A 22284-nucleotide genomic window follows, 5' to 3' on the forward strand; every position below is an offset into this window, starting at 1 on the left:
ACCAGGCCCGCTTAAGGATGGGGAGGGGCCTGCACTCTGGAGAGCTCAGGGCCGCTGGACCCTCCTCTGGGAGCGGCCGCGATCACGGGGCTCACGCGTCTGTTCGGCTTGTGCCCCGAGGCCCAGGGGGCCCAGCCCTGCGTCCGATGAGGGGAGCAACAGTGAGTCACTCACCACGCCCCCGGGGGCCCCCCGACGCGGGAGACAGGCGGAGAGCACACACAGGATGCCCCGGTCGGGGGCTGCACCCCGGGACAGCGAGGCCACCGAGCAGTGGGCCCCACACTGGCCGGCTGGAGTGGGGGTCCCAGGCATAGCATCCGCGAGAGGCCCAGCGGGCTGGGAGGGGCCTCCAGGTGCCCGCGTGGGTGCATGGGGTGGGGGCACCCAGAGGAGATGAGCGCAGCCGCCGGGGAGCACCCAGGGCCACGGGGCAGGAGGCCTGAGCACAGGAGAGGGGAGGGTGACGGTGCTGGGTGAGGGGCTCCTGCCGGCTCAGGCGGTCCTGGACCCTGACCCCGTGGAGTGTTCGGGGGTTTGTATTCTGGAAAAGCAGATGGGGTGCAGAGGTGGGGGGCAAAGGAAGGAACTTGGGTGTCCGAGAGGGGCTCCTCCTCGCCACTGCCAGGGTTCCCAGCTAACACAGCCTCTGGGAAGAGGCCAGGGATCCCCAGAAAGCGCTGTTTCCTGTCGGCCAAGCCCCCAGGGAGCTGAGCTGGGCTGGGCGACTGCAGACAAAGGGGCTGGGAGCAGGGACAGAGCGCAGATAGGGGCTGGAGCCCCGGGCTTGCAGCAGGGCCTCCTCCCCATCCACACCCTCTTGCCGACGGCTGGCCCCCACTGTGGGGTTTGTGGATGGAAGGTGCCCCCCGCAGCCTCCTTGCCCCGCCTCGCCCCGGAACCCTCGGAGGACGGCCCGCCAGGTGGACTCAGGAGCCTCGTGAACAAGGGACGCATCTTTTATTCACAAATAAAAACCGCAGCAAGCTGTTATCTACATGTTTGTACAAAAGTTCGGACGACCCTAGAAAATCCACAACGGTCAGAAAAAAAGAACCCATCGTGACAGGAACGTCCCGCTCCTGTTAGCAGGCTCATCCCAGTCTGCATTTGGCCTCCCAAGGACCCTCGCCCTGCCCAGGGACCTCCCCGCCCCGGCAAGAGCCCGGCCGCAGGAACACCTTCCATAGAAAATCATAAAAACATAGATCATTTATCTTCAAGTTCCCACTGCAAATACCGCGTTTGTAGGCAAAATGATACAAAAATACGAACCTGACAGCACCTTTACAAGACCCTCATCCCCCAATCTGTGTGTGTGGGTTGGTCTGTTTTGTTTTTTTGCTTGTGGTTTGGTAAGAATTCCTGCCGTGGAAGAAGGCGCCAGATGCCTTCAGTTCAGCCCTTGGGCGCTGCCCTCCTGGTGACGTCAGGACAGAGCAGGTCCAGGGGACAGAGAGTCAGCCACCCCACCCAGAAGACCCACCCGCTCCAGGCTCGATCCGAGATCAGCAGAGAGAACACACACGGAGTCTGCAGACCCCTAAGGCCGGCTCTGTTGAGAGGAAACGGCTGTGAAGGAAAAGTAACCCTGAACCTAAAGCAGAGAGCCTGGCGAGCCCAGGGCCGCTCTGCCGCACGGAAATCGCTTAGCTGTACACAAGGCGCGATCCGATCCGACAGCCAGTCCGGCGGCCCCCGGACAGCCACAGGCACTGCCCGGGGGCCGCTGTGTGCTGGTGGCCCGAGTTCTTAGCACCAAATGCAGAAAGGAGAGAAACCCAGTCCAAGGTTAAAGGCACTTGCGTCACAGTCCTCCCGAGTCCTGCATACTCGCTCCTCTGCCCGCGGGCACGCTCCCTCGCCTCCAAGACGCCCCCCCTCCCGCCCCGTCCCGCAAGGGACCCTACACATCCTCCTCCCTCCGACCCCCAGCACATCCTCGCTCCATCCCAGGTCCCATCCACGAGCCCCCGACGCCCTGTGCCCTCCCCCAGGGGCCCGTGGCCCAGCCTCAGACGTCCACCTCCTGGGGCCCCGGGGCGGTGGCGGGGGCGGCCGCGCTGATGTCGAAGCAGGTGACCATCATGACGTGGGCCTTGCACAGGTTCACGCACTGCTCCAGGGCGGCGGTGGCGTGCTCCAGGGCCACCAGGTACTCAGCCGACTCGGGCTCCAGCCCCGGGTCCACCTCGACTGCAGGGGTCGGGGGGAGCGGAGAGCTGGTCAGGCCCGGGTCCCCGCGGGGCCGAGGCGTCGCCCCTCCCCCTCCCAGCCTCCGGGTACCCCCCTGCCCCCTGGGCCTGGGGTGAAATGGTTGGACCGGGGTGCTGGGCAGGGCTGGCAGTCCGGGGTCCCTGGGCGGGGCTGGAAGACTCACACTGCTCCAGCCAGCGGCCGGGCTCCAGCATCAGCCGGCCCTGGGTCTCAGCCAGCTCCCCGCGCAACAGCTCCCGCTTCGCCTGCACCTCCTGCAGCCGCTGCAGCCTGCGCTCGGCCAGCCGCAGCCTGGCACTGACGCACACCGGGCCCTGAGCATGGGGGTGGGGCATGGAGGGGCTCAGGCATGGACGACGGCCTGCTCCCCAGGGTTCCGGCACCCCAGCCTTGACCCGAGCCCGGTTCCACACCCCAGGCCTGGACAGGCACACAGTGGGGCTGCCGAGGTGGGCAGTGGTTAGGCCCTGCCCCTCCCTTACCACCCCGCTCCCCACCCCCGTGGGGCTCAGACCATGGGCCCCCAAGGCCGCCTGGAACCCAGGCCCAGGATGAGCGCCGTGGCTGTGGGAAGGCCCCCCCCCAACCAAGCGCAATTCCAGGGCACAAGGGAGGTGGCCACAGGACCCCCTCCACTGCCAGGGGCTCATGACCAGCGGGGCTGTTCCTACCTTTTCCAAGCTCTGGGAGGGCTGCAGACGAGAGGGGAAGGTGAGGTTGGCGGGCTGCCAGCAGCACCGAGAAGCCCCCCTGCCCTCCCAGCCACACCCCCACTGTCCCCACCTCCGCCGGGCCCTCCCTGGGGGGCACACGGCGCCGCTGCAGCCGCTCCACGTCGTCAATCTCGTACACCTTGATCTCGAAGGGCTCCTTCAGCGTGCCGGCCAGGGGCGGGGGCAGGTCCACCCACTGCCCCGGGAGGCTGGGCTTGCGGCCCAGGGCGGCGGTGTCGGGCATGGGGGCCTGGATCAGCCGTCGCCGCTGCAGACCTGAACAGACAGCCGGGCGCTGGGCGTGCAGAGGCCAGACCCCCCAGCCCCCAGCCTGGCCACAGCTCTGACGGGCAGAGCCCACAGGGGCCCAGTCCCGAAATGCTCAGCCTAGTGCTGGCCAGAAACCCTGACCAGCCCCGCCCCATGGAACAGATAGGACTCCAGCCGCGCCCCAGCACCTCCCTCCTGGACAGCCACACACCAGCCTCCTCGCACGGCACATCCTCAAGGCCACAACCCTTGACCTCTGGCGGTCACCCTTGAACACCCTAACGGGCTGCACAGCCTCCTAACTCACAGGCGTCTCTACTCCCACTGCCCCCGGACAGACCCCGAAGCCAGGCCCACACTGGCACCCCCAAGCCCCCAGGACGCCCCTCTCTACCACCTCCGCCAGCCTCCGGCTTTCCCATGCACCTTCTTGGTTCAGAGCGTGCGTGCCTCACTCACAATGCCCTGGAAAGCGTCCACCAGTGCCCAAATCCCCCAGCCACACTCAGCCTGCGGAACAGCCCACCCTAGCTGGGTCCGCAGAGACGGGGGTCCAGGGGACGGACATGGGGCTTCCAGACAGCCAGCGGACTTGGTAGCCCCCCGTCCTCTCCCAGCCCCGCACGCCTCGGCAGGGTAACCTCGGGGGGCCCACCCTCGCCAGCCCACTCTGACAGGACGGGGACCAGCCTGGGGGCAGCACAGGGGGGCAGAGAAGGACACACACGGGGTGCGTTTACAAACCGCAGAGGGCGGGGCACGCCTATCCCTTCGGCCTGCGTCTGAACCCGTCAAGGGTGTGGTGACCCACAGACGGAAGGGCAGATGAAACCCAGGAGGGTCTGGGAACACAGGAACCGAAATACCAGACCCTCATCGCCCTTCCGTCCGGGGCGGTGTCACTGTTAATGGAGCAGTACAGCCTGTCTCCCCTCCTGGCCCGTAGGGAGGTGTCTGCCCTACCCATGCCTCATCCAATCAGCAGACGACCCGCAAGACCCCTATCCCACTCCCTGTATCCTGGGTATAAAAGCGGAATAAGGACCCCTGTTCGTCATCGGCTCTCCCTTGAACTGGCCTGCTGTTCTAACAGCGTCTCCCGCTCTAATGAACTTTATTCTTCTTTCCTTCTGCCTCACATCTGGAAATTCATTCCCAACCCACGCCCGGACCACAACAAGGGGCTGCCTACACCTGGGATCCACCAAGGGGGCGCCCGGCGGTGCAGGGTGGCCCGTGGCCGAGACGGACACCCACCTGTGGCCCTCTTCTTGGGGGACTTGAGGCTGCGGGAGCGGGCGCCCGGGGAGGCGGCCCCGCTGTCGCTCATGGAGTCGGGGGCCGAGGAGGTGCTGCCCGTGGCCTCGCTGTCCCGCAGCACGCTCTCGTAGCCGCTGCTGCCGCCGCTGTGATAGAAGAGCGCCGTGCGGCCCATGGCGGGCGGCAGCTCCCCGCTCAGCACGCTGCTGTTGTCGCTGCCGTGGCCGCTGCTGTAGCGCTGAGGCCGCCGGGGCGCCGTCACTTTGCTGTACGGCGAGGGCAGCGCTGGGCTGGCGGGTGGCCGCTCCTCCGAAACGTTCACGCCGCTGTCGTTGCCGCTGTCCGAGTCGGCAGAACCCCAGGAGGGGCCGCCCCGGCCGCGGGTGCCCCCAGCCGCCAGCTCGTGCACGCGGCTGTGGGTGGCCCGGAGCGCCTGCTTGGTGCCCATGATGGTGCCCCGGCTGGCCTTGGCCCCGACACCCGGCGCCACCCGCGGGGCTGCCCTGGGGCCCGTCACGGGGCCGCAAGGGGCCTTCCCCACCGTGGGGGCCAGTGGCTTCGCCGAAGAGCCCAGGGCCCGGGGCCCGCCAGCCACTACACTGCGGCCCTTGGTCCCGCTGCTGGGGGGCTTGGGGGCCCCCGCGCCCTTGGCGGGGCTGCTCCTACAGGCAGGCACGGGCCCAGGCGTGGGGCTGGTGGGTGGGACACCCAGCCGGGGCACAGCGCGGGCAGGCCGGCCGGGGGCTTCCCTGGCCTTGCTGCTGCCATGTGCCAGGCCCTCACAGCGCTCCAGAGATCCGTGGGTGGCAGGTCGGCACGCTGTCTCTGCCTTGCCAGTCCGGGCCTTCAGGCTGGACGTGGCCCTGGGGATGGAGTGGTCAGCCCGGCCACCAGGCCTGGCCTCCCCGTCCCCTCGGAGGAAGGCAGCAGACCCGGGCCAAGCCGGGCTTCCAGCCTGCGGAGAGGACGGCCCGGGGCCGGTCTTGTGCTCCAGACTGGATTTGCGCACGGGGGGCGCTGGGGGGGCCACACCGCCAGGCCTCGCACAGAAGCCCCCCTTGGGAGCTGCGCTCTTCTTGCTGGCGGGGGTGGCCTTGGGGCTGCCCAGGCAAGCCGCTGCCTCCGCCGGTGCATCCCCAAAGGAGGCGGAGGGCGTGCTCACCCCCAGCGTGGTGGCCCCCCTCCGCAGGGGTGGGATCGGGGCCACGACTTCTGGCCTGTGGGCCACACGGCCCACCTCACAGCCATCCACCACCCTGCGGCCACAAGCCAGCGTCGGGGCTGGGCTGGGGGCCCTGCCGGCTGAAGCCAGGGGTGGCGGGCCACAGTCATCAGCCCGGAGCAGCCAAGGGTCCTCGAAGAGGCCTCCGGGGCCAGGTGGGCCCGCGGCCAGGCGGGGGCAGCCCACGCGACCGGCCGTGGAGGTAGTCCTCGGTGTGCGGGGCAGGCTGGAGTGGAGGGTCTGTGCGGAGGCCGGCCCCCGGGGCAACACAGCAGATGGCTCCTGGCCGGGTCGGCCGGGGGCTGCCACAGCCTCCTCCGCGGGACAAGGACCCCGGGCGGGCAAGGGACTGTCCAATCTGCCATGCTCTGAGCGCTGAAGGCCACTGTCCTCCGGAGACCCACCGCCCAGGATGGAGGAGCCCAGCAAGGGGGGCCCTGCCGGCACCTCAGAGCCGACGGGGTCCGGGGGGCCCGCTGGCGTGGGGCCAAGGCTGTCCGCCGTGCACAAGCTGACCTCGCTGAGCCAGGAGCTGCCAGACGAGCTCTGGCTGCCGCCCGCCCAGGCCGCCCCGTCCAGGGCCGCGCCCGGGGGTGGTGAGGTGTATGCGTCGAACTCGTCATTGATGCTGCTGATGATGCTCACTGGCCTCGAGCCCGAGGCCAGGGCCTGCAGGGAGCAGTCACTGCCGAGGCTGGCCAGGCTGGAGGGGCGCCCGGGGCCGGCGAGGCCCCCCAGCGACAGCTCTTCCACCAGCGTGAACACCAGCTCGTCCTCCCCATTCAGCTCCACGGGCTGCTGCAGGGTTACCGTGGTGGTTAGCAGGCCCCGCTCCAGCCGGTGGCCGCGTGCAGGCGGGCAGGGGCGCTCGGCCTGCCCGCTCCTGCCCACGGGGGGCGTCCGTATCGCACCCCCGTCACCCCCGCCAGGCTCCTCAGAGGCCCCGCCAGCTTCCGGCTGCCAAGGCGGGGGTGGGGCCGGGTTGGGCAGCGGCCTCCCGCCTCCACCCGACGTGGTCTTATCTGGCAGAATGGGCAGCTCAGGCCTGGTGGTGCCCTCCTCTCTCTGGTCAGCGCTGGCCTTGGGGGGCTCCGGGGCACCCCGATGAGTGTCTGGGCTGGGGCTGCCGCGAGGCGTGCTGGCGGCCAGTGGAGCGCCTACGGGCGTCCTGGGGGCCGCGGCCTCGGGCGGCGAGGGCTTCCTGCCCGTGCGGGCTGGGCTGGCCTGGGCCCCAGGGTGGCCCTCGGTGCCGGGAATGCAGCCCAGCCGCTCCTGCAGCTCCGCGAAGGTGCTGCAGCGGAAGTGGTCGGCCTCCCGCGGGCCCGGGGTGGGGCGGGGGCGGCTCAGCGCGGGGATGATGGGCACGAAGTCAGGCGGGCCCTCGCTGTCCGTGAGCTCACGGTCCGACAGCGCCGTCCCGCCAGGCCCCACGTAGATGACCGTGTCACAGGACTGCTCACTGCTTGAGGAGTAGTCGGGGTCGCCGGGAGAGCTGGCGGCCAGGTGGTCGGGGTCCGGGGCCACGGCGCGTGGATGGAAGGGGCGCAGGTGCGGGGGGCGACGGGCACGGCCTTCCTCACATGAGCTGTCCCCACCGGAGGAGCTGGATGCGTACTGGGGACACAGCAGGGCCCCCCTGAGCGTCGTCCCGCCTGTCCCTCTCCCCCAGCACCCCCAGCCGCACGCGCCACACTCAAGGGACAGAAGTGATGGCGTGGCCACCAGACTTGTCCCTGCCCCTAGCAAGGTCTCAGGTCCCCAACACAACCGGACCTCCTCAGCAACATCCCAGAAAGTGGTAAGCTGAGTCGCAGGGAGGCGAGGATACGCCCTAGGCACACACAGCGTCAACTGTAAACCCAGGATTCAGACCCAGGGCCCGGGCCCCAGGGCACCCCAACTCCATCCTCCAGACCTAGTGAGGGCCCCAGGGCGTGCCCTGTAGGACCAGACCTGGGAGGGTACAGGCCACAGTGGTCCAGTAGGCTGCCCTGGCCACACGCCTCCCCGGGGCCAGGTAAACAGAGACCAGGCCACCACAGCCCCCAACATGAGCCGCTCCAGTTCTCCTGGGGGCGACCATGGGCACGGACCCGGCCTCCTCTTGGGCAGGAGGAGCGCCAGCATCACCGCCATGCAGGCAGGGGCCCAGGAGGCGAAACCAACCTTGACCTTCTTCCTGCGCAGGCGGTGGACACGGGCAGCCAGCTGCACGGTGCTGAGCGTCTCAGCGTGGCGGGCTGGAGCATCGGACACGTGGGCAATCATGGTGGTGCGGCAGTTGGCGGTGGCCAGTGTCTCCCGCAGCAGTGCAGTAAGCCTGTGCTCCCTGGGGGCCGGGGGGGCGAGGCTCAGAGGCAGAGGGCCTGGGAGGGGTGCCGGGGGACCACTGGGCTTGGGGGCTGCTACAGGGCTGGAGGGAGGGAGGAGGGCCTCTAGCTGGACATGGGCCGTGCCTGGGGCCCTGGGGTCGGGTCTGACACCCACCTCTGCCCCCCGGGCCCTGGGCAGCAGGACTCCCTGCCAGTCCTTGGGTAGCAAAGCCGGTCACACAATGAGGAAGAAAGGACAGAGGGATCAGGGACCATGGGCACAGAGGACACGCCTGACGTGGGCTGAGCCAGTTCCCCAGGCCCACCCAGGAGCCCGCACGTACCTGCAGGGCACGTGCTTGGCTCCGCTAACCAGCGCCAGGATGACGCTGCCCAAGGCCGACAACGACAGTGATGGGGGGCCCCCGGGGGCCTCTTCACAGCTGCCCAGGTCAATGAGGTGCAGGCGGCTGCGGCCTCCAGACACTGAAACCACAGGGTGGGAGGTGAAGGCTCAGCCCCAGGGCCCCCAGACCCAGGGCGCCCGACCCCACGACGCAGGCACGCGGCCACCTACTTCCGCCTCTGCCGCACTTCTCCACGCGGTACTGATACACGTGCAGCGTGAAGAGCACGTGGGAGCCTCCCCGGGCGTCCTCGCGGGCGGCCAGTGCCGCGTCCAGGTAGAAGGCCGCCTTCTCAGCCGTGGGCGCCCGCAGCTCACTCTGGTTCTGGAGCTGAGGACGGACGGATGGACAGACAGCGGGGTAGGCACCAGAGTTACTTGGGGCCGAGCTGTCCCCACGGCGCCCGGCTAACCAGCCCGCGGCCCCGCCCCCCAGCCTGCGGCCCCGCCTCCGCCCCAGCCCGCGGCCCCGCCCCCCAACCCACGGCCCCGCCCCCTAGCCTGCTGCCCCGCCTCCGCCCCAGCCCGCAACCCCGCCCCGCGGTGCGGTCAGGGTACCTGTGCCCCGCACGCCAGGTCCTCCCGCAGGTACACGCCCGGGGACTGGGTGTCCTGCAGGCTGCCGGAGGCCACCTCGGCCAGCAGGTCCCGCAGGCTCTGGCCCCGGCTGCACACCTCCACGGCCGAGACGCGGACGGAGAAGCGCGCGCCCGTCCTCTCCCTGCGCTCGTCCATGAGCCTGAAGAGCCAAGAGATGGCGCAGGGCACGACGCCCAGGCTCTGCGGCGAGCTGTCCCTCCCGATCATGGTGTAGGACTTGCCTGTGGGCCGGTGGATGGGTCCTCAGAGCTAGCCGGGCCGGCACCCTGGCGGCCCGCTCTCACCTGCTCCACTGGGCACCTGATGTCCAGGCCTGTAGTCTGGGTTTCCTCTCCCACTGCCCGTAGGGGACAGGCCCAGCCCCGCCCCCCCCACCCCCGAAATGGCCTTCAGAGATCGCAGAGCGGGTGGTCAGGGGCACTTACCGAGGCTTGCGTGGCCAAAGGAGAAAATGCAGCCATCAGCCCCACCCACCACCGACTGGAGCACGTCGGCCACGGTCCCCGAGCAGACCTCGGCCTGCAGGAGGGGCACAGAGTCAGGCTGCCACCCCGCCTCCTGCCTCTTCCGTCGCATCACACATGGACAGTGAGTCCATGAGGTGGCCGGGAGGTCACCAGGACCAAGGACACAGAGATCTCCACGTGGACACACAACACACATGGACCGGACACAAACACACATACATTCGCAGCGTGAGCCGACAGACACAGCTGACAGGCACACAGTGCGCACACACAGAAGTCACACTGCCACTGTGGCCACACCGGGCACATGGCACACCACACGCATGATCACAGTGAGCACACACACCACACACATGTTCACAGAGAGCACACACCACAGCACACGTGTGATCACGATGGGCACACACCACACCACGCGTGTGATCACAGCGGGCACACACCACAGCACACGTGTGATCACGATGGGCACACACCACAGCACGCACGTGATCACAGTGGGCACACACACCACATATGTTCACGGCGGGCACACACCACACTGCACACGTGACCATGGCAGGCACACACCACAGCACACATGTGATCACAGCGGGTACACATCACACCACACGCATGATCACAGTGAGCACACACTTCAAACCACACACATGTTCACAGCACACACCACACCGCATGTGTGATCACAATGGGCACATACCACAGCACACGCGTGATCACAGCGGGCACACACCACAGCACATGTGTTCACGACGGGCACACACCACAATGCACACGTGACCACAGCGGGCACATATCACAGCACATGTGTGATCATGGCGGGCACATACCACACCACAGACGTGTTCACAGACAGTACACACCACACCACACCACACCACACCACACGTGTGATCACAGAGAGCGCACACACACCGCACGCGTGATCACGGCAGGCACACAGCACAGCACACGTGTGATCACAGCGGACACACACCACACCACACACATGATCACGGCACGCACAGGACACACAGAGGAGCATCCCGGGGAACACAGGCTCTGCACGGACAGCTTCGGAGGGCGGGCTCTGGAAACAGACTGAGAAGCAGCCCAGGAGCTAGTGGGTACACATGAGGGTGGGGAGGCCAGCGGGGAAGGGGAAACTCAGACGGTCTGCCAGCCGCACCCAAGCCCCTGCACCCGGGCCTCCTCTCATCATCTCCTGCCCACCCTGCACAAGAAGGGGTGCAGGTCTGACCATCTCCCATCGTCCTGTGCTGCCAACCCGCCCCACCCAAGGCCACCCCGCCACCTCACCTGCTCCGAGTCCTGGGGGAAGACCGCGTCGAAGGCGAACATCTTGGGGACGGCAGCTGTAGGGGCACGTCGGGGGCCCGTGCTGCCCGGGGGCCTGGCGGCCGGGTCATAGAGGGTCACCTGCTTCTTGCGAGGGTCCACCTTGAGAAAGGACGTGGACTCGGCCGAGCGCTGGGCCCCCTGCTCAGGCCAGATCCGCAGCATGACCTTCACCTGGGGAGGCGGGCGGAGCGGGCCTCTGAGCAGCGCTAATTACAGGGCAGGGGCAGCCTCGCGCGAGTCGGGACAGCGGGCCTGGCCGGCACGGGGTCCCCACTGGAGGAATGCGGCATCCGCGCCCCAGCCCCAGGCGGGAGCACGTCCCACATGAGGTCAGCGAGGCAGGGAGGCAGTGAGGCCTGGCAGGAGGAGCACGCCAGCACAGATCAGGGAGCCTGTGAAGGGGGGCACAGGGCGGACAGAGGAAGCACACCCCAGCTGCTCCTGTGGGCAGAGAGAGAAGACGAGGACGGGACCCAGAGGGCAACCCCGCGACTCGGGGGTCCTCACACCCTCTCGCTGGCCCCGATGCAGAGCCAGGACCAGGGGAGTAAGCCCCAAGACCCGGGCCTTCAAGAGCAGAGTCACCTGCATGGGCTCCCCGCCAGCTCTGCCAGCTCCCCAGCCTCACCAGCCATTACAGGGACTCCTCTCCCCCAGGCCTGCGCAGGCTTGAGAAGGGAGGAAACCCACTTAGAGAGGTCAACTGTCCCACCTACATCACACAGCCTGCGAGCGGGTCCCCTGAAATCCCGATCCCCAAATCTGAGGGTGGAGCGAGAAGGGGAGAAGGGGCAGTGGAAGCAAGACCCGGGCTCTCCCACAGGGCCCCCATCAGAGCCTCGGGAGTGCTCCCACCCCCTGCTCCCACGCCATGGGTGGACAGAGGCTGCCCCTGACCAAGGCCCTCCCCACACCCCCAACTCCCGACCTCGGGCAGGCTCTGCACACAGCAAGGTGCAGCCCCAAGGAGAGACGGCGGTGCACGGATGCAGGGCAGAGGGAGGGCGTGGGCCACGCCCCACCCCCAATCTCGGTCCAGCCTCACCTCCTCCAGGGAGCCCTTCCAGCCAGCTCCCAGCCCCAGGCCAGAGGCCTTCAGGGCCCTGAGCACATCCTCCCCGGCCCGCGGCCCAGGGTGGGCAGCAAGAGCGCGGGGGATGGAAGGACAGACCACAACGCGGGACAGGCCGAGGCCCGTGCCGCCCCCGGGAGAAACGGGCTCCGGTACTTCCGACCCCAGAGCCGCCGGAGGCCAGACTCACACCCAGGACCAGGCAGGACCCAGAGGCAAGCCGGTCAGCACAGGACCGGGAGGAAGAGGGCAGGCTGATCCAGGAGGAGATGGGGATTCTCAGGGGACTTGATGGGGAGACCGAGGCCGGGGTGACCGGGCGGGACAGGCTCGGCTGAGCTCAGGGCCCAGCAGGCCGCCCGGCAGCCTCTGCCACTGGGTCCCCCAAACCCAAAACAAATGCAAAGCTCGCCCGTGCTGCCCATCAGCCTTTACGCCCAGCTTCCGGAGCTGGACCCCGAGCCCCAAGGCCCCCAGGCAAACAGAAGCCTGGGGGCGGGGGACACAGAAACTTAAGATGCAAGAGCCCAGAGTAAGCTGCACTGCAGACACCCCAAAACCTGCAGGGAGAACACAGACCCCGGGCCGAAAGGGGCCCGGAGCTGCCGGGCGAGCCACCCCAGGTGAGCCCCCCACCCCCCAGGAGAAAGCATTAGACCCCGGCTTCTGCAGGAGGACACAGGCCTCCACTAAAACCTCCGATTTCTCCACCACAGTGTAAATCAAATTACCAGGCTCATCTCAGAGCCAGTATTTTTCACGGATTTAATTGTAAGTGACAGATACATAACGCCGGCAAAATTGGTTTACCGCGGGTAGTTCGCGCAAGGCGCCACTGATACCCCTTCGGCACGTGGCAAATTGACATGCAGAGCGCTCTGCTAAGGAGAGGCAGTCCTGGGGGAGACGCGGGGAGAGAACCCCTCTACTGAGCTCCTCCAACCCGGGCTCATTAGGCGAGAAGCGATTCTTTTATTCCCTGACGACACGAACAAAACTATTTCATTTCCAAACGCCGCTGCCAAGCAGACGAAAATGTGCACTTCCCAGTAATTTTTGGCAATTTTTTTTCAGCGTGAACTCCAGGCCACTTCAGGAGCCAAATGGGTTCTGCAGATTGGAGCGTGCTCCCGGTGGGGAAAAGCCTGACTGGGCTGCCCCGCGGGGGTCCCCACCCCCGGGCCAGCCCCATGGCTGGGTCCTGGTCTGTGAGGGCCTTTCGTTACCAGGGGAAATGACAGGGTCTCCCCGCCAGACAAGCCCGTCTCCCCCTAAATGTTCAGCTATTGCAAAGCACCCGCTGAGTAGCTGCCAGGTAGGGAACAAATACATTTTGCATAAAAACGGGCTTCCACTCCTAAGAGGGGGCCCCGGGCGGGCGTGGGGGGAGGGACCGTCTTCTGTAATTCCGCACAATGATGAATTATCTTAAGTGGCACATTAATGTCAAGAATCGAGTGTAATCTAACTTCTTTTCTCTGACAATATTAAATGCCTTTCAGGAGGCATTTCTGACTATGTGATATTCGTGCAAATAACATCGTTCAGGGAGGCAGGGAGGGGGGCCTGGTGGGGGAGGGGAGTGGGGAGAGGGCTAGGACAGTGGCCACAGGCTTCCTGCCTCCGGGGGTGGGGGTCTGCCAGAGAGCGGGGGCAGGGGCCTGCTCTGGAATACTTGGGGGGCTGGTCCCCCCGAGGGAGGGGGAGGCCTGTGCATCCCAAGTAACACAGGCCAGCAACGAGAAAGCCAGGTCTGTGCCTGAGGCTCCTCAACCCTCCAGCCACCCGGCCCCACCGGGATGGGCCCAGGGCCCAGGGTCCAGCAACAGGCCCAGGTCAGAGCCAGGCCCATAGTGTTTAAAGCCCCTTCCCCACGGCCAGTTCCCTCTCCAGACCCAGAGCAGAAGCCCCCTGGGGCGCGACCTAGGCAGCAGGATGGACTGAGCCCAGGGGTGTGGGCCTCTAGGGGCTGCAGAGGCCGGGCCCAGGGCCTGGGTGGGAGGCTCAGAGGGGGCTGAAGGGGTCCATCCTCAGGGTCAGGGTCCCGCCCTCCCCCTGAGGCCCTCTGCGGCTCGGGCTCCCCGCCTGCAACGCCCAGAGCCCCCCGCACTAATGTGCTCACGCAGCCAGACCCGGGCCCGGGGGCAGTCATGAGCAGCCCAGGCGGAGCCCGGACAGAAACCGTCTCAGCAGAAGGGACAGGAGCTGAGAGCCGGCCGGCTGCGACGGGCAGGGCCCTTCACGCTGTGGGCCTGACCCCCGTCCCCAGTTATCGTGTCAGGATGCGGCGGGGCTTTGCCCGGACTCTGGCAAGCCGAGGGGCCCCAGCCGTGCCCCCGCCCTGCCTGAGAGACAAGGCACGGGGGTTCCTGGAGTCAGACCCCAGCTCTGAGTCCCAGGAAGCCTTGGTCGCCCCACCCTACTCTAGGAGTGGCCAGTGCTCCTGGGACCCCCCCAACCAATTCCCGTATTGCCCCCCACCCCCAGTCCCCCAGGCTCCCCGCCGCCGTCTGGAGTGTCCAGGCGGCCCGGGCCTCAGTCAGCCCATCTGGACACGGACCCCCCTGGTCCAACCCCGGAGAAGGCAGCAGGGTCTCTCACCGCCCACTCCCCCACCCCGCTCGTGCCCAGACAGCCCAGCCTCGTCCCACCCCAGGGTCACCGCTGACTCGGGGTGGGGCCTACCTTTCCAACACTGCTGGGGTTGTCCTTGGCCTTGGAGGTGGCCCTGAGCAGGCAAGGGGGTGCAGGGGGCGGCCACAGTTGCAGGACCCCGCTGAAGTCCGTGGGGTAGGTGGAGGCCCGGCGCGGGGCGGGGGGCGGCGGTGGTGGGGGTTTCTTGCGCTTGGAGGCCAGGCTGAGCTTCTGGGCGGCCCTGGGGGGAACAAGGGGGCAGGGCGTTCAGTGCTGCCCTGACGCCTGCCCCGCCCTGCAAGCAGCTGCTCGGCCCGCACTTCATTTCCCACCAGCCACGCAGAGGCCAGCTCACCAGCCACGTCCAGCCCCTGGCAGCTTGGCCCATTCAGGCCAGGCGACGGGGCCCAGGCAGACACGAGACCCGGCCCCTCCTGCACCCCGCACCAAGCACATCCTCTTTTTTCCACTGTCCTCCCCCAACTCAGCCGCTGGGCTCTGTCACTCACAGGCCGTGTGACCGCACGTGGTGCCTCAGTCTCCCCACCTCTAACGTGGGAGGACGTGACCCCCCACAGGGGCCCTTGTGAGCGGCCCTGATGATCTAATGCGTTCACGGTGACACCAGGCAACAGAGGACGCACATATGCTGGGCCTGGGTCCAGACGTCCCCGGCCTCCGTCAGCCACCCCCACCCGCCTCCCCAGCACCCCCCAACCTCCCCAGCACCCCCCCACCTCCATCAGCCACCCCTACCCGCCTCCCCAGCACCTCCCCCGCCTCCATCAGCCACCCCTACCCGCCTCCCCAGCACCTCCCCCGCCTCCGTCAGCCACCCCACCCACCTCCCCAGCACCCCCCGCCGCCTCCATCAGCCACCCCCACCCGCCTCCCCAGCACCCCCCAACCTCCCCAGCACCCCCCACCTCCATCAGCCACCCCCCACCTCCATCAGCCACCCCTACCCGCCTCCCCAGCACCTCCCCCACCTCCCCACCCTCACCTCCCAGCAAAAGGGACCAGAGACCAGGGCGCGTCCAGGCTCAGGGCTGAAGAACCCGCCCAGCCCGGCTCCCCGGCCTGCTCCTGCCACACACACCCTCCTCGTCCCACAGCCCCGGCCCTAGTCCCCCCGTCAGCCTCCAAAGGTCCCGACAGGAGGCCCCACACTGCGGGCAGCGTGGCCCCTCAGTCAGCCTCCCACTCAGTGGAGCTACTGGCGTTTTGCTTAACTCCTCTCATCTTTAATAGGAGTTGTCTTTTAAGAGACCCCAGGGACAGCTTTCCTCCTAGCGCAGTGTCATCCAGGAAAATAAAAGTAATCTACGGTGCGTGGCGGCTCCTTAATAGCGTGGTGGGGCGGCCGGTGTGCACGGGGCGGGGAGGGCCCGGGGCGTGTGAGCGGGCCGGCACCCTCAGCCAGGGAGGGCCACGGCTTCTCCGGCCATGAACAGACATAGCCCCGGTTTCCACCTGAGCCCGTGTGTCCTAAACCTGAAGCCTCCTGGACAGCGGAGACCCGCGTCCCCCTCCCGCTGCCCCCTCCCCACACGCATCACACCCGGGGCAGGATGGAGGCTGAGAGTGTCCGCAGGCGCAGAGCGAGAAGCCAAAGGACTCAGAAGGCAGGACGGGGCCGCACGGAACCCCAGCACGACCGTCTGTGGAGGCAGCTGGACTGGGCCGGGTGGGTGCCAGGGCACCGGGCAGGGGGCCCATTCAGCTCAGCTCTCGGGGCTCCTCCCGCCCTGCCCCCTCCCCAGCCCAGCCTGCTGCACTGGGCCCCGGCCACCCTAAGTGAGGCCACAGCTCCCCACCCACCGCCCCGACGGCAAGACGCAACCGCCTGACCCAGAGGCTTCAGTGCAGCGGGCAGCCCTGCCCCAGGCCCTGCCCGGGGACGACCAGGGCAGGTGGGCTGGCCCCCAGCCTGCCTGGACAGGACAGGGGGCCACAGATGTGCACCAGTGGGGTCGGCTCGCCTCCACGTGGGCGCCAGGGCCCCGCGGCCTGGACGTCAGGGAAGGGCATCATGAGGACCGCCCAGAACCAGCCTGCCTGGGGGGCTCCAGCCGGGCCCTCAGGGTGACCAGATAGATTGGCAGACGCCCAAGGCTGAGACGAGTCCCCCGCCCCGCCACAGCCAGCTCCCTGCTCCTCCCAGAACCAGCCGGGCCCCCTCCTCCAAGGCTGGGGGCACATCCAGAACCCGCACCCCTGAGGCTTGAGGGCTCGTGGAGACCAGGAGGACGGGTGAGGCGCTGGGGGAGGCCGGGCACCATCCGGCAGTGGAGCCCACAAGCAGTGGGCAGGGCTCGGCCTGCTGGGGCACCTGCCCCTCCGTGACCCTCTCGGGAGCCCAGGTTCCGGCACGGGCCTCACTCAGCCCCGCCCCCACACCTCCAGGACTCTGGCAGCACCCTGGGAGGTGTCCATCCCCACGGGACACGCCCAGGTCTCACCACTAGACAGACACTGGACCCTCAGCCATCTGCGGCCCCACAAGTCCCGGGAGGCTGGAATGTCCCTGGCCAGCGTCTCTGCCCCGTGGTCCGATGGAACTCTGGTGCCCCCTCCTCCCTGCCTGCTCTGGGTCAGCCCCCGCAGGGCGGGGAGCCAAGAGGCTGCGCCCCAGCCTGCCGGCCCTCCAGGTCTCCGCTCCTACAGGCTCAGCTCACCGGGGGTGACTCAGACCGCCCCGGGACAGCACGCTCCCCTTTGATGAAATCCAGGGCCCTTCACACCCAGGACAAGCCCGTCAGCCACTGGAGACTGTGTCTCAGCTCACATGGCCTGGGGTGGGTGGGGGGCGTCTCTGCAGGGGCCGGCCCGCTAGGGGCACAGACCTGGTTTCTGGGCAGTGGGGATGGGGGAGGAGACCCCACACTCAGGACTACGAACACCCACTGCTCTGCTGCGGAGCAGTGGGCGGGGGGACTCAGGTGGGACCCACGGGGGCTGTGTGGGTGCCTCCGCATGGTCTGGTTGTGAAGGAAGACTTCCTACACCCACAATTCTCATCCTCAGAGGATACCTCCCCCAGGAAGCCTGCCCTGATGCCCCCACACTTGGCTTCCCTGAACCCTGTGCCTCCTGCTACACGGGAGCCCCGCTCTGCCCTGAGCTTACACAGCTGTGCCCCACCCCGAGGGGGCTCTGCAGGGCAGGTGTTGGCCCAGGCCTAGGGCCCAGGGGAAGCTGAGGATGGGGCCATGAGGGCAGGCGTGAGAGAACGGGTGAGAGAAAGGGGGAGGGGGGAGGGGGGAGGGAGGCGGGGAGGGAGGGCCCCAGCCCTCCAAGCATCGCCCTGAGCCCCCAGCCCTCTCACCGAATCCCAGAGCCCTTTCCAAGGCTCGCAGGCCCTGCTCGCTGATTCACGTGAACAGAAAGGAAAATATTTGCCTTTTTACAAAGAAAAATTGCCTCTTCCAAACAAGAAGGTAATTTCACAGGCAGTTGGCCTTGACGGTGAGGCCTTTACTCACCCCAAGGAGACACAGAGCCCGTGTGGATGTGAGTGGGGCTCAGTTACCAGTCCGACCTGGGCCGCCAGGAGGCGGGAGGACCGGGCCACGCCCCACATGCCTGGCCTGCCCCACCCCCGGAGGGGCCCTCAGGGTTCACCGGTGCAGGGCGGCTAAGGGGGCGCTGGAGCCCCCGAGGCTGAGGCCCACGGCCCCAGCCGCCCTGACCCTTGCCGTGCCTGCCTGCATTCTCCTGTCACCTGGGGCTTTCACCCCGAGGCTCCCAGGCTCCTTGCCAGCCCTGCGGGTGAGGGACACCTCTCTGCGGAGCCCCACTGGCCGGGGGCCTCTGGGCAGCACCCATCCCACCCCGGGCCCCTGCCGGGTACCAACCTGACGTCCTGTGGCCTGACCATCCAGGCAGACATGAGGGAGGGGCGCCCCTGAAGCTGCAGTGGAGCAGGTGGGGGGTGCCTGGGAGCGCCGCCCAGAGGGAGCCCACCACTGCCCCTGCCGAGGGGGCTCACAGCTGTCCTTCCCATGCCGTCGAGCTTCATGGGTCCAGGGGGTGACCCCACTGTATCCCACCTCTAGCTTCAGGGGTCTGGGAGGGGACCGCCCCGCCCCGGCATCCCACCCAAGAAAGGCCCAGAGGAGGGTGTGGGGGTGGGGAGACTGCAGAGACAGGACGACGTTACACAGCGTTGGGGGGGGGGACTTTAAAGGGGCGTCAAGGTCACCACAGCCCCCAGAGAAACGTAATTGCAGAGGCGGCCTGTGCAGGGCCCTGGGGTGGGGGGGCTGGCATGTGGAGCCCTCGGTCGCCACTGCAGCTGCCGTGCCCAAGTCATGACCGAGCTGCCCACCCAGGCTCAGCGGGACGTGCAGGGCGCCAGGCCTCATCCGTGCCCCGTGTCCCACAGGCCTGGTCCCCAAGCCGCCCCCCAGAATCACCCTCTGCCGTGGCTCACCCACAGCGGCTAAGGGGCTCTCAGGAAGACCCAGGAAAGCCCAAGGCTAGTGTGCTGGCCCCCAGGGGGTGCTCAGGGACCCCTGACCGCTGAGCCCACCCTATTCTGCCTCCACTGGGCAGACACCAGGCTCCTACTCAACCCTGAAAGCCCACCTCTGTGCCCTCAGAGCGTGGGTGATACTGCGTGGCCCCTTCAAAGACGGCATGCTGCCACCCTGCCCCCTACCAATCGGAAACTTCCAAGGGGCAGGGTACAGGTTCGGGGTCAGCTTTGTCCCCCGGGGGCCCAGTGACGGGTCACAGAATGTACCCTCAGCTCATTCCTGAGGCCCCTCTGCCCGGGGGTCCAGGAGCTCCTCACCTCCGAGGGACTCCGGACAAGCGCCTCCCCAACACAGAACAAAGAGGGGCACGCAAAACTGAGAGCACCCCTCTCAGGCTGACAGTGAAGCATCCACACCCTCAACGCGCAGAGGGCCTCGGGACCAAACCAGGTGCAAGCCGGGGCGGTGCTCCCAGCTGCAACACCACCCCGGACTGGGCCCACGACCCTCAGGAAGCCACTGCGAGCAGGGGTGTCCCACAGGCTGGCAGTAAGGACTGCCAGCAATGCCCCCCGCCCCAGCCCCCCACCCCAGCCCCCACGCTTGTTTCTATGGTAACTTCCCAAGGTCAGCGGAGGCAGCCTCGCTCGCTGGAGACAAAAGAAGCGCCCCATCCCACAGGCCCTGGGTCGCTAAGGAGCCAGGGTGGCCCCAGATCCCCAGGACTGGCCTTCCTCCCCAGGGGCCCTCAGGCTGGCAATCCTCCAGCAAGCGCGGCCTGGCAGGGCGTGACCGCTGCCCCAAAGGCCGGGGCAGAGACCGCAGAGACCACCGGGGCCGGGACCCCCAGGCGTCCAGATCGGCCCTCTGTCCCCTTCACGGGGCTCCTGGGCTCGCGAGGCAGGCCCTACCCACCCCACAGCAGAAGGCCCTGCCCGGCTCCTGGTACCCACCTGGGGCTGTGGGCCCGCACGTGTGCCCACTGGCCCAGCGCCCCCACCACGCCCCCCACTTCCCAGTCAGCCCCACAGCCCCAGGCCGCGCTGATAAGACGCCGGCTCCTGCGATACAAGGACGAGCTTATCACACCCGCAGGGGCTGCTGATGGGACAGTGACGTGCGTGGCCAGCCATCGTGACTCATAGCCACCATCACACCCCGGGAGCCCCAACCGCAGGGGGCGCTTGGCACCCAAGGGCACCACCAGTGAGGTGATGTGCCGGGGGCCCCAGGGCAACAGGAGTCCCCCCAGGACACCCGCCCCAGCTCACGCCAACCTCCCCAGTGGCCCAGGGACGCTCCCTCGGGCCGCTGCCTCGAGGCCTGCCTGCCCCTGCCTCCCGTCCATGCCACCCACCCCCTGCCGCCGGCACTGGCCCAGGACCACCTGGGGATGTCCACCGGCCGCGGCTGAGGTCCTCCCGCCATCAGCTCACGACGCCCCCCGGGAAGCGCCACCTGATAAACGAGGAAAGCGAGGCACAGAGCACCAGAGACCAGATGCAACCTGCCTGAGACCACCCAGCTGGGCGGGGTGGAGAGCGGGGGAACCCCGCCCTCGGCTGCACCCCATGCTGGGCAAGAGGCCTCCAGACATACAGTTGACACAGTGCCCCAGGAGGCCCGGAGAACCCCCCTCCGCTCGGCTGGACGGCAGGCAGGCCACAGCCCTCCCTGGAGAGGCCCGTAGGCCGCCAGGCTCAGAGCCCGAGGGGCCTCCGACAGGCCACCCCCAGGCCAGGCACAAGCCCCCAGGAGTACGTACCTGAGGAAGAAAGAGGCTGCAGCTGACGGGCCCGTGGAGCCCCCCGGGGGGGTGCCCGGGGTGGGTGTGACCAGGCCCCACGTCTTCGACGCGCCATTGGAGCCCACGGGAGGGGACCCGTCCCGGACCGTGTCTGCCACCGCCACAGCGGCCACCGCTGCTTCAGCCTGGAGGGAAGGAGGAGCCGGCGTGAGGCTCGGGCGCCCTCCCCTCACCGGGGAGCCAGGGGGGCAGACCCCTGGTCCCTGGAGACCAGCATGCTCCCTGAACCCTACACACACAGGACCGCCAGCTTGGGGCCCTATGGAGAAGAGGTGGGCACAGATGCCCCCCGCCCGGAGGCCTGACATCCCCCCTCCACTTCAAACTCCAGAATCGCAGGGACCACATGGTCAGGCAGATGGACAGGGACCCTCCGCCACCCCTGGGTCGGCCGGCTTGGGGCACCCAGAGGCACGCTTAGAGAAAAAAACCACAATAAATATTTGTCAGGGGCACTAATTGCCCCGTGTATGATAATGTATGATCTTCCCATCATCTGAAATACTACTCTGGCATTTCCAACTAATTAGCTAAAATAAATTCCAGAAAGGGAGACAGCCTCGTAACACAGCACAAATGTAATTAACCGCTCCCCAGGACGGCGCTGGCCAACTGGAGACCTGGCCACCGTATATTACGTTTATGCACATGTGTCGGGTGCTGGACCCCCCAGCGGGACCTGGCCTCGGAGAGTGGGCGGACATGGCCCCCTGGCAGGGAAGGGAAGCGGCCTGCCTCAGCCCGGCCACTCCAGCCCCAGCCCCTCCCCAAGGGCCCCAGCCTCTAGGGCTCCCCAGGCACCAAGGCCTGGTCCGGGGGGCTCCTGGCTACACTTGGCCCTGAGTGCAATCACAACCATCGTCCGAGGTGTCCTCTCTGCTCGGCCTGGCAGAGGACAGGGGTCTGTCTGGTGACCCTGCGGGTGAGAAGCCCAGGTAGCAGCCACACTCTAGAGGGCCCAGCGTCCTCGGGGTCTCCCAAGTGACACGGCCACAGGCCAAGGTGACGCTTCAGCAGAATAAGCCCCCACAGGCCTCAGGAGGAACGTCCCAACAGGAAGTCCGGCCGCCTCCCCACAGGACACCCCTCACCAGGGTGGAGGGTCTCACCACCACCCCCAGCCCACGGTCAGCACCAGCTCCCAACACCTCCCCTGGGACACAGCAAAACCACGTCTGCAAAGGAAGTTCAAAGGGAGCCCCAGAGCTTGGGCTGGAAGGAAGCCCAGCACCCCACCCTCACCCCCACAGCACCAGCAGCTCCCCCAAGGCTGCGAGGACAGGTCCCAACCTGGAACGGCCCAGGCCCCCACCAGGCCCTGTGCTGGTGCACGACGCCCTGCCACCTGCCTACAGGGCAGGAACTCCTATGCATCCCTCAGAACCCAAAACAGCCAGCCCTCTCCTCTAGGCCGGTCCCTGTGCCTGCCCTGGCTCCCGCAGCCCTGAGACCTTCCCCTGCTTCTCCCGGTCTACCCAGGGCTGC

At 67.6% G+C, this 22284-nt stretch overlaps 1 protein-coding gene across 3 annotated transcripts in view; it reads right to left on the bottom strand.

Annotated features, from left to right (window-relative positions):
- Positions 1-943: 943 nt before the first annotated feature.
- The window catches only part of KIF26A (kinesin family member 26A), a 39245-nt gene continuing 17904 nt past the window's right edge, over positions 944-22284 (bottom strand). For 2 of the 3 annotated variants that reach the window (XM_086365082.1, XM_086365083.1), the window contains exons 4-16: positions 20758-20924; positions 14563-14752; positions 10764-10976; positions 9426-9519; positions 8959-9221; positions 8572-8731; positions 8339-8480; positions 7849-8011; positions 4395-7296; positions 3001-3206; positions 2889-2909; positions 2381-2531; positions 944-2196 (exon numbers count right to left, since the gene is read on the bottom strand). In XM_086365082.1, the coding sequence (XP_086221208.1) occupies positions 2015-2196; positions 2381-2531; positions 2889-2909; positions 3001-3206; positions 4395-7296; positions 7849-8011; positions 8339-8480; positions 8572-8731; positions 8959-9221; positions 9426-9519; positions 10764-10976; positions 14563-14752; positions 20758-20924 (4854 nt within the window). In that variant the 3' untranslated portion in view covers positions 944-2014. The remainder of the gene's footprint in view (positions 2197-2380; positions 2532-2888; positions 2910-3000; positions 3207-4394; positions 7297-7848; positions 8012-8338; positions 8481-8571; positions 8732-8958; positions 9222-9425; positions 9520-10763; positions 10977-14562; positions 14753-20757; positions 20925-22284) is intronic. The other variant, XM_086365084.1, reaches the window with a different exon arrangement.

This window comes from Bos grunniens, chromosome 21, assembly GCF_055505025.1.
Source record: "Bos grunniens cultivar Pamir isolate PY7600 chromosome 21, Bosgru_T2T1.0, whole genome shotgun sequence".
NCBI classification, from domain to species: domain Eukaryota; kingdom Metazoa; phylum Chordata; class Mammalia; order Artiodactyla; family Bovidae; genus Bos; species Bos grunniens.